This window comes from Kryptolebias marmoratus, linkage group LG24, assembly GCF_001649575.2.
Source record: "Kryptolebias marmoratus isolate JLee-2015 linkage group LG24, ASM164957v2, whole genome shotgun sequence".
NCBI lineage: Eukaryota > Metazoa > Chordata > Actinopteri > Cyprinodontiformes > Rivulidae > Kryptolebias > Kryptolebias marmoratus.
In genome coordinates, this window is record NC_051453.1 from 22,354,630 (window position 1) to 22,366,585 (window position 11,956).

General features: G+C 37.4%; 1 protein-coding gene across 2 annotated transcripts; it reads left to right on the forward strand.

The window, feature by feature from the left end:
• The first annotated feature begins 4,636 nt into the window (after positions 1–4,636).
• Positions 4,637–9,681, forward strand: med8 (mediator complex subunit 8). 2 transcript variants are annotated; one of them, XM_017433716.3, is made up of 7 exons: positions 4,637–4,710; positions 4,973–5,094; positions 6,508–6,652; positions 6,748–6,888; positions 6,987–7,074; positions 7,169–7,408; positions 9,279–9,681. In XM_017433716.3, exons 1-7 carry the CDS (start codon positions 4,705–4,707, stop codon positions 9,347–9,349), a joined length of 813 nt encoding a protein of 270 aa, XP_017289205.1. In that variant the 5' UTR covers positions 4,637–4,704; the 3' UTR covers positions 9,350–9,681. The 2 variants fall into 2 exon arrangements, with proteins under 2 accessions (XP_017289205.1, XP_024865751.1); XM_025009983.2 differs by lacking the exon at positions 4,637–4,710 and adding an exon at positions 4,763–4,782.
• Positions 9,682–11,956: the final 2,275 nt, after the last annotated feature.

Here is an 11,956-nt window from a genome sequence, read left to right on the forward strand (position 1 = left end):
AATTTGACGATAATCCAGGTAACTGTCTGGTCCAAAGAGCAGAAATCCTGTTATCAAAAACCCAAATATAAAAGGAACCTCCACGTCGGTAGGTACACAGTCTTCCACTCCTGCCAGGAATCCACTGTATATCCAGTGAGACATATCCCAAGACTGGACTCTCCTTCACCCAGTCGAGGAAATTGTATCAATTGCATTGAGAAACCAGCTGATCAGATCCATATTCCTTAAATTTTTGGAAAATGTGTGTATGAAAATATGTAAAAAGATAAAAAGAGGCTTCGAAAAAAGAAAACAGGGTGGGGGTGGGGGGGGGGCAGTTCTGGGGACAGAGAGACAGAGAGAAAAGAAACACGTCCGCCTTCCACCAGGAGCAGGAAAAAAAAACATGAGCTGCAGCTCCGCCCTGCACTACTTCCTCTCAAGCATGTGTGAGATGAGCAGGGCAGAGGGAGGGCAGGCACAGAGCCCTGTTGCATTCAGATATTAAGACATTTAACAACAAACACAAAGTTTAAAACAAAACAGTAAATATTTATTTATGAGTATGAGTGGAGAAAACAAATTTCACAAAAGTTTTGTCAGTACATAAATAATTGGGAACACACAAGGAAATGTGTAATGACCCAAACCATCAGATCCAAAAGGGTAAGAGATAGCTGTAGAATCAAATATTCTACTATAAAAATAAAAAAAACTACAGCAGTTTAGGTAAAGCGTTTCTAAAACACAAGTATAGCCTCAGTTAAATCCTATTAATGCCATGTTAAAGCAGCTGAAAGCGTCCTGCTGGACCTTAGAGAAAAAAAAAAGTCATTGTCAACAAAACGACAGACCATCAACTTTGTCAGAGTCAGAAGTCACAAAGACTACACAACTATTTTACAGTATATTTGCTGTAATAATTATAAAATATAAAGTGAACTTTAAGTTGTTGTTCAAAGTACTTATATTTAACAAACAACAACTGTTTCATTATTCTTATGTGAAACAATCAGGAGCAAATTTTATTTTAAAAACGACTGAAAGGTTTTTAATTTACAAATGAGTCTGGCAGATTTTAAAGCACTATACTAACGCAATAAATGTTTAATTGAACTGAAACATTTTGTTGTACTTTTGTAGAAATTTGTCAATATTTATGAAATTTTGAATATTTTTCCATTTACCGTATTTTCTGGACTATAAAGCATACTTGAAAGGATTCAATATTCTCAAAAAACAACAGTGCGCCTTATAATTCGAAGCACCTTATATATGTAAGAAATTGTAATGTTTTAGTACAACTTTGGTAAACTACAAAGCTCACCCCTTGCACCATTAGACCCCCACATACTTGGGCGTACTGTGCGTACTCCGTGAGCCGCGCGGACTCCAGACGGACTGTCCACAGACAGTTAAGACTTCATACTCGAGCGTACAGATTGCCTAAAATTCTCCCATGACAAAATTCAGTCATGGCGCCACCGGACAAAGACAAGCAATCCTAAGCCTGGAGAATTCATGTGGGTCTGGATGCATGAAATAGACCACTATATGGTCTCTCATGTTTTGGTGTAGAGTGTGAGCTATGAACCATTCTGGGGGCATGAGGAGCTTCTCTTTCTAAATGAGCAGAAGTATCTGTGCGATCTAACCTGGATATTCTGAAAGGGACTGACCTAAGAGCTGGCACTGGAGGTGCAAAGGTCTTTACCTCTGCTGAACTTCGTGGCGCAGGAACTGGAGATGCTGATAGGCTCTCTGCCACCCTCTCCTGGCATATTCTATTCCCATACATGTAGCCTCGGTCTGAATGATGCACACGCTGATCATTGTGAGGGACTGCAGACTCACCTATTATGATTGCTGAAAGTGACTGATGCTCTATGTCTCGTCTTCCCTTCTAGCTTTCTGTAGTGTACGAATCCTTGGATTTGGGACAGGAAATTCTGGTCAGGGTACTTTGTTTGCTGGTGAAGCAAAAAACTTATCTTCAGCCTCACTAACCATAAATTTATCCATTCTGTGTTCCATCACCTTCAGTGTCTCCAGGACTGTGGGCAGCTGTGCTGCAGTTTGCCGCAGTTCCTGCAGTTCTCTCCTCATCTCATTGTTACTGTGATATAGATCACCTCTATCTCTTGTGAGCTCCAAAATAGCTTCACATTGACACTGATTTTCTTTGCGTAAACACTCCTTTTCTCTCTCTGCATCATCAGTATCCTCCCACTGATCCATCACTCTCCAATGGTTAGGACTAGGTTGCTGGCTAATGGGTGCGCTGTAATGATCTTCAGCAGCCGAATCACCGAAATCACAGAGGGGTATCTGTGCTCTGGAAGCAGGCAGTTGCACAGACTGCCAAAAATCCAGTTTATAATCTGCCAGATAATGTGGTTGACGTATAAATCGTCTGGGCCTTACAACAGGCCGCACCTTGGGGTCTTCCTCTATAATTGGAGTACTTGTTGCCATTTCCTGCAGTATTTACACAATATCTGGCCCAAATTAAACTAAAAGTCTGATTATTCTTAGTGGAAGGCTGCAGGCATCCAGTCAAAGATGAGGCTTCACTTGTCTTCTGTGGTTTATTAAGTTCTGCTCAAATTGCAGTTTTTTGTGTATGGTTTCTATAAAGTACACAAATAAAGAAAGTATACTAATTAGGATATTAATTACAAGATCCATGCAATGTACTCATTAATCTGCTTCCACCAACTTAGAGAGAGTTCAAACCACTAGTAAGTAGCAAACTAAATAATAAGTGTCAAAGACAACTTTAATATCTTGGATATAGTAATGATTAACAGCTGAATAAGCAATTCTCACGTCTCCAAAAACCTACCATTAACTTCTTTTCACATTTGTTGTGTAAACATGCAACATCTTATAAAGAATTAGCTAAATACAACTAAAGTTATTTATTAGTAATTGGAATCCAACAATAACATTAAACTTTTAAATGTTATTTACTTACAGTTAGCTGCACGCACAAAGCTATACTGAGCAGCTTTAAACAACTTGAAACTACTACAAAGTCCGTTTGCTCTCTTTCAGTTCTCCTGCACTCAATTTCTGTCCCGTTCTGCCCACAGACATGAATACATATTCAGACATGAATACGTATTCATGTCTGTGATTCTGCCACTCTGGAAAGTCCAAGAATAGCAAGGCTTTGATTGGCTGCCGTTAATTATGATTGACAGGTGGGCCAGCCAGTGATGGTCCAGATCAGCCTCCGCTGTACAAACAGGCTAAAAAAAAGTATTTTCCACATATTATGATATTTTGAGATACTCAAAGTTGTGACTAAGCATCTCATAATTAAAAGACACAGTCTCAAAATTATAACTTAGGATCTCTTTATTATAAGGTACTATTTCCAAATTGGGACCTAGCATCTTTTATGAGATATAATTTAAAAAATCTGACTTAGCATCTTATAATAAATTTTGAGACACTAAGTCATAATTTTGAGACAATGCTTTATAACAGTTAGACAATTTTAAAGTGGCAGAAATGGGCCTCCACACAAACAGCATTTCTTCTGCGAAAAAACACATTTATTGTATTTTTTTTTCCATCAACATTACAAAATTACAAACATTTATCTGGCAGGGGTATGTTGGTATATTAACCAGTACAAATGAAATAGTATTCAAATATAGAAAAAACATGACAATCTATTTATAGGTTATATACAAAAATTCACATTAAGTTTTTCTAGAACTGAAATGGTTTTCATTGCCTTTTTGTTTTCAAGTCCCTTAATTGTGGTGCTGTAATGGTAAAGTTCCTTGATGAAGCGGGCTATGTTTGGCTTGGAATTTGACCCCTTTTTCTTGTGAATGTGAAATTTTCCCAGGATGAGTAGAAGTTGGGTGAAGTAGATCAATTCTTTATCCACGTCCTTATCATCAAAGCATAGTATAATGTCTTTCTCTGCAAGTTGAAATATTTTTCAGATTAGTTTTCAGTCATATGAGTTGTTGTACATCTGTCCAGAATGCCATTGTAGGAGTACACTGATAGAATAAAGGAGAAATTGTTTCCATATGTTTTTCACAGAATGTACAAGAATAGTCAATATCAAGTTTAAATCTTTCCGGTCTTTTTTAACAGGGTACACAATTTGAAAAAGTTTAAAGAAACTTCTTCAATTTTATTTGTTATGCAAAATTTCTCCCCTTTTAACCAAACTTTCTTCCAATTAACTTTTTCAAATATAGAAGACCAAAAAAATCTAGTAATCTTCTATAGACATGTTCTTACAAGCTTGTTAAAACATTTTTTGTTAGTGATCTCCATTCCACCTAACATTATGTGGCTTCTAAGTTGGTCTCTGGATAAGTTATCAGATTTTGTACCTTTGAAGATCATCATAGAGTTTGGTAGAGCATCAAAACTACAGCATACTCTTTAGGTGTTGCAGGTATGGTAAATCTGGTCAGAAATTCAGTGTATCTGCGAAAAATACATACAGCACCTGTGTTTATATATGGATTAAACATAGTCAAATGGATGCTGGGGATTTCATAATGCCGTGTGCTGAACAGGCTAATAAGATCTGAACACTTTATCTAGCGAAAAGTAGGATCTGGAGCTGAAAAGTTTAAGGAACTCCTGATCTTAAAGAAAAACCTGTGCTCTTATTTTGATATTCACAATCCGGAAACGGATTTCTGTTTCATCGAAGACAGCCCGATAGCTTGTAGCGCAACAATGCAGGTAACGTTTGTGAAATATTTATATATTTAAAAAGTCTGAGTTACATTGCTGAAGTTCAGGTCTTCCACTCATGTAAGACTCACCTTTGTCCTGCTTTTGTTTATTGTGGAATTCGTTAAAATAGTATCTAGTGTTAGCTTACCAAGCTACGTAGCATAAAGCTTTCGCTAACCTGCTAGGCGTTTGTGCAAGTTGAATGTTTTGACGTGTGCTTTGTTTTAGTTATTTTATGCAAATTAAACAAGGCTTTATTGTCTTTCAGCAACGAGAAGAGAAGCAGCTGGAAGCCTCAATGGATTCGCTCATCTCTCTGGTGGATCACGTCAAAAACGCCCTCCAGAGTTTCATTTACAAGTTGGAAAATGAATACGAGCGCTTGACCTGGTGACTTAAACATGTTTCTCTGATTGTAGCAGCTGCTCGCTCCGGGACATATTGATCTAGCATTTACCAGGTTATAAAATTATTCAAATCTAACCTCAAGTGTACAACAGATACCAACAGATACGTGTCATTATTAAACCAAAATGTAAAAGCTGTATCTGAAAATCTAAGTCCGCACTTATTGATTCTGTAAGATTTAAGAGGTTCAGTGTCAGCCCGATGCTGCTCAATATAAGGAGGAGTTTTTCCAGATGGTTTTGTCAAGACAGAAAGACTGGAAAGCAACTCCTGCTGCCCATCAGTCTACAGAGAGAAAGATTACTCACAAACAGAAAACATTTAAGACAGCTGTCAGTCTTCCCAGGATTGGACATCCCAGCAAATTCACCCCAAGGTCAGACTGTGTAGTGCTCAGAGAAATGACAAACAAACCCCAAGAGCTTCATTTCAGACTTTACAGACCTCAGCTGAAGGGAAAAGGTTTGAGTTCATGACAGGACAATTAGAAAAAAAACTAAACCGAACAACTATGACTTGTTTGGAAGAAATGCCAAGAGACAGCCTCTTCTCTCTAAAAACAACATGGCAGCATGACTTAGGTTTGTAAAGTTTCATCTGAATGAACCACAAGACTTCTGGAACAATGTCCTCTGGACAGATAAGACCAAAGTAGAGATTTTTACCCACAATGCACCTAGGCATGTTCAAAGAAAACCAAACACCTCATACCATTTGTCAGCACAATGATGGAGGGGTAATGATTTGGGTGTGTTTTGCAGCTACAGGACCTGGGCACGTTACAGTCATTGAGTCAACCATGAACTCCTCTGTAGACCAAAACATTCAACAGTCAAATGTGGGGCCATCTGTCTGAGGTTTGGACCAAAGTGGGTCATGATGCAACAGAACAATGATCCCAAACACAGCAGCAAATCTACAAGATAATGGCTGAAAAAGAGAAGGTGTTGCAGTGATCTCAGTGAAAGTCTAGAATCTGCTGTGTGTTTATGTACACTTGGGGTTAGCTTTGAATCCTTTGATCAAGTAAATACCTGATTATTTCTATTAGGTTCTAATTTGTAAAACCTTAAAACTGAAAGAGGGCTGTCCTTATTTTTCTCATCACTTTATATTAATTGTAGATTTTACACAGCACTTCTGCAAACCTGAACTGTTTTAAGACTTGCCTCTCATTTAATTTGGTTCAGCTCTTCATGCAGCGAGGGCTTAAGTCTAATTGGTTTCCTTTTTGTAAAGTTAAAACCTAGAATATTTTAGTTGGGTTTCCCATTAAAATATGATGAATTGAAATATGCCATATCTGAACTAGAGCATCTAAGTCCAGATGTGTAAAATATGATTCATGTAGTGTTCTTGATAGAATATCTTACTTTGCATATTGCTTTCATTTAGGCCCAACGTTTTGGACAACTTTGCTCTCCTTTCTGGCCAGCTGAATACCATCAATAAACTACTCAAGAATGAGAAGACACCCTCCTTTCGCAGCCAGGTTATAATCCCGTTGCTCCTGTCTCCAGACCGAGATGAGGAATTAGCAGTGAGTGTCAGCATTTCAGATGGTTTGTTTTTTTTGTTTTAAAGAAATTTGTCTCTCATTGGTTTTTTTACCCCCCCATATTAACTGCTTCTCAGAAACTCACAGAGCAGCGTGTCCCTGTGTTCAGCCATGAGATTGTCCCAGACTACTTGCGGACCAAACCTGATCCTGAGGTGGAAGAACAGGAAAAGCAGCTGAGCACAGAGGCAGCACGTATAGGTCCTGATGTGGCTCAGGTGAGTTCGAATGACCCTGGTGTGTTCTGTTAGTAGTAGTTTTAGTTTTTCGGTGGTTAAGCTGATCAACACCCTCTTTTATTTTCACGTGTAAACAGAAACAGATCCAAACGTTGAATAAGATGTGTTCTAACCTTCTGGAGAAGCTAAACAACCCTCGTGAAGACAGAGATGCTGAAAGTGCTGGTGTGTTGCACTTTTCTTGTAGATTTTTCTTAAATTTATGTGCAAAGAGGAAAAAAAAGTAAAATTTTTCTGTATTTTCACTTTTTTTTTCCAGCGTCACGACAGAACAAAGCATTTTTTAACGCAGGTGACACTAATGCGTTAGTTGCGGCTGTTGCATTTGGAAAAGGACTTTCCAAATGTAGGCCTCCCGGCCCTGTGGCTCCCGGACACCCAGGACAGGGGCCTATCATGAGTGGGGGTCCAACTTTACAACAGGTCACCGTAGGAGGTGGTGCAGGCCAGCAAGCAGGTTTAGGAGGACCTGTGGCTCCACAGCAGCAAGGACAGCCAGGTAGGAGACCTGCTTTAGGATTTCCACCTGGATCAGAGCGTCTGACAGAGTGAAGAAAATCTAAAATTAGATGGAATGAAAAATATTAGTTCATTGTCGTAACTTTATGGTTGAGTTCACCATAAATAACAAGGCTAAAGTGATACTGTAAAATCTTTAAGTATTTAAAGAAGTACATTCACATTTTTATAATAATTTTCATGGACAGTATTTTGGTTTGTAATTCTAAAACACACGAAGAAGCAAAGTCTAAAATTTTTATTCATTGTAAAAGAATAGAAATGCAACCTTAAATCCAAATGCACTGAACCATTGTGTAAAATGTAAATAAAAACAGAATACAATAATTTGCAATTAATCTCATAAATCCATATTTTATTCACAAACTAAGAAACTGTACCATTTTGTTTTTTTTTTTTTTTTAAAGAAGAAGGTAATTTTGAATTTTATGGCAACAACGCATCTCAAAAAAGTTGGAATGGGTTCAAGTTTATCACTGTTCATCCTTTCTTTTAATCTGTAAACATCTAAGAGCTGAGGAGAGCAGCTGCTGGAGGTTTTGGAGGGAATGTTGTCCCATTCTTGGCTAATGGAGGATTCTCGCTGTTCAACAGTCCTTGGTCTTCTTCAGTGGATTTTTTTGTTGGGTGGGAGCACATGTTGTTCTTAAACCTGTACATACTTTTCTGCATTGATGGCACCTTTCCAGATGTGCAAGCTCCCTATGCCAAAGGCACTAATGCACCCCTATACCATCAGAGAGGCAGGCTTTTGAACTGAGTGCTGATATAAAAGTTGGATGGTTCCTCTCCTTTTCAGTACGAAGGACATAGTGGTCATGTTTTTAAAAAATAATTTCAAATTTTGATTTGTCTAACCACAGAACAGTTTCCCACTTTGCCTCAATCCATTTTAAATGAGTTTTTGGTCCAAAAAAGATAGGCATTTTGAATGGTGTTCACATCTGTCTGTTTCTTTGCATGATAGATCTTTAACCAGTATTTGTGGATGACACAGTGAACTGTGTTTACAGGTAATGATTTGTAGAAGTGTTCCTGAGTCCATGTACTGATGTGCAGAACAGAATCAGACCTGTTTTTAATGCAGCGGCCCCTGAGGCCTCGAAGATCACAGGTGTCCAATATTACCTTTCACCTTTGTCCTTTGAGCTCAAGTTCTTCAAATCTCTAGACAATATTATGAACTGTAGATGATGGGATTACTCAGTCTTCCCAAATTTTCCATTGAGGAACATTATTCTATAATTGTTCCACTAATTATAGATGCAACTTTTGAAGACTTTTTTTTTTTTTTTAATTTCTTGCTGGTCTTAAAATTCAAAATTACCTTATTCTTTCCAACAAATATTAATAATTTCTTAGTTTAAATATTAAATATTGGTTTCTAAGGTTTTCAAATCATTGCATTCAGTTTTTAACATTTTAGGCATTGACCCCACTGTTGTGGAACTGGGGTTGTGTATGTTGCATTTTTTACTTTTTTACATTGCCTAAAAAAAGACTGCTTTGGAAAGAAAATGCTTTATGCTTTTTTGGTTGTAACAGATTTAAAAGATTCAGAATGCATAGATTTGTAATAAATAGTTTGAAACATTGCAGCACTTAGAACCTGTCAGACTTAAAAAACAAACAGCTATTAAAAAAACAAAAACAGTTGCTTAAATTCAGACTTTAGCAGCAGTCTGGTGATTGATGTCTTGAAGTCTGAGTCTACTACTATCTCTTACTTGAAACTATAAATGTGTAGAGAACTGTTGAGAACAGATGATGTGGAGACAGTTTGTCAAACTTTCTGTTGTATCACATTCAAAAGACAAATGAAGTTGATCAGTTTTTGTTTTTCCCTCTAGGAAAAATGCCGAGCAGCATCAAGACCAACATTAAATCTGCATCCGCTTCAATGCATCCTTATAACCGATGAGCTGTTCTACTTATTTGATTAGTCTGTATTCAGAACATTTCAGACACAAAAGGACATGTCCCCACTTCATGGTGTGCTGTTTTCATCGTCAACTTTTAAAAAGCCTTTCCTCATCTGCAAGCTAGCAGTGGTGGTAGAAACTGCCATTTGAAAATGGATTCAAATGGGATATGAAGCTGTTTTTTGTTGTTACAGAACTTGTTTTTTATTTTTAAACCCCTTTTGAGCTTCACCATTGTGACCACTAGATGGCAGTAGGTCATTTACAGGACTGCAGCAATTTTATACTAGTAAACAGCTTTTTTTTAAATAATAAAAAAATCAAAAAAGAACTATCTGTCTTTGCTGTGATGTATTTAGGTAATAAAGGACGAATTTGTTTATGAAGACAAAAATAAAATAGAATTCTTTAAAATTAAATTCTTATCCTTGCATGTTTTATAAACACAATGGTCTGACATATTTCCCTCTCAACTCTTTGTTCATTTTTTTGCAGTACCAAAGGTGAGAATAATAAGGGTGGACATTGCTCTGTGTGGCCTGATAATGTCAAAGTGTTTAGGGAGAAATGAAAAAGTATTGCTGCTGATGTGTGAGGGAGGCCTCTTTCGCTGCACCGGCTCTTTGTCCACTCCAATCCCCATCCTGCTGCACAGCACAGGGACCGTGCTGTTGTCACAGCATGCAGGCTTGTGGCTGACCTACATACACCCTCTGTGCCCAAACAGGCGGACGTCTCACTGTGTCAGCCGCTGGAGCCAGACGCTCTGCTGAGACAGTTCAAAGCTGCTCAAGGTCACACTTCTGTTCACAGATGAGGGCTAAATTATAAACAAAGACACAATGGGCAATGTGCTGCAAAATACAAAGCTTTGGCTGAGGTTGTCTTCCAACCCTCCATGCAAACTTTAAGATAAATGTTTGTGTTGTTACACAGCATATTGTGTAGAATGCAGTCAGGGTGACTTTTCAATGTGTTTCATCTTGTTTAAAGGGTTTAACCTTTTTAACGGGCGAAATCTGGTAATCAGAGTGAAAAGTGATATTTTTGGAAGCAGGTTAATGATCTGTATATTGTTATGAGCAGATTTTTTTCTCAAGTTGAGGTTTATTTGATGTGGCCACAGAAATGAGCTTTGTTTCCTAATAAAGTGGTGGCCCTCTGAGGAAGTTTCCCTAATTTATTAGCATCTTGTTTGTTTGGTGGATCCACTAATAAGGATTTTGAATGACTCTAAAATAATAGTTTTTTTTAGCTGTCTTTGCTTTAAAAAAGCAAGAATAGTTATTTAAACTAAAGCTAAACACACACACACATACAGTTAAACCTTTCCTGTTTTAGGTTGGTTAGGATTTCCAAATATATTTCTAAATAGCACAAAAAGTAAAGAAATTTGTGTTTGGTTGATTATTTCTTTGTTGTAACAGTGCTTATCAATAATAAATTGTGTACTGTGGAAAGCCTTTTTCCCTTTAAATGGTGCCATATTTGTATAAAAAATACACACGTGGGTTGCCCCTCTGAAAAACTTGACAAGTTCTCTCGGCCTATGCCAATGCTGTCTATGCTATGCTAAAATTACTCTTCCTTTAAACAATTTGTTAAAGCCCAGATGATGATGCCATGGATTTGGTCACTTTTGACAGGTTAATTGACAACATTTGAGTTAATTGGAGACACCTCAAACACACCGCTTCTCTGTGTGGCATCATGGGAAAATCTAAAGAAATCAGCCAAAATATTGGGAAGAGAATCGTGAACCTCAACAATTCTGGTTCATCGTCTTCATCCTTGTGTTCTGATCTCTACCTAGTGAATGCATTTATGCTGCTGTTGTTACTTCTTGTCACTGGACGGTGCTGCTGTGACAGCGCGAGGCAGAGGAGCGTGTGTTAGGAGTGCTGAAGAACAAGACTCAACTCAGTCCTATAATGGCATCTGACCTGATAGCACACATGTAAGTTTGAGAGGTTTTCCAGTCATCTCCTTACTTCACATACAACCACCATAACACTTGTTAAATCACTGTGAAGTACATATAGCTGTTTAAATCAGGACCAGATGGTTTAAATTACTTGATGTCAAAATTCAGAATATTATTCCTAACATCTCATTATTAATTTTATTGTTGTGTTGATTTATTGTTTGTTTATTGAGTTTGTTTTGACTCATTTTATTTTGTAATAAAATCCTGAAAAAGGAAAATTTGGTCTATTTAATGGTTATGATGAAAGCTCCATGTAATGAAGGGATTTAACCCTCAGCTGTTAAAATCTGATCAGTAATAAGGGTGAATAAATCAAGTAATCTAAATACTGTTGATTTCCCATAAAAATTATGATAAATTTGATCTGGTGTCCCTTTTAACAAGCGCTTTAAACAGTAGCAAGAGTAAATACACCCTTTTTACGTCATTCTGCTACCACCGGGAGGAAAAATGGTTGTATCTTACAAGTTACAACCTTATATCTGGTTTCAGCTGTATATGTAATATGAGGGATTTTTTTCCCAGCATTTTATTTCAGCTACTCATATCAAAGGGCACTAAGCTTTTTTAACTTCACCAGAAAAACAACAGCAGCAACAAAGATCAAATTACCTTTTTT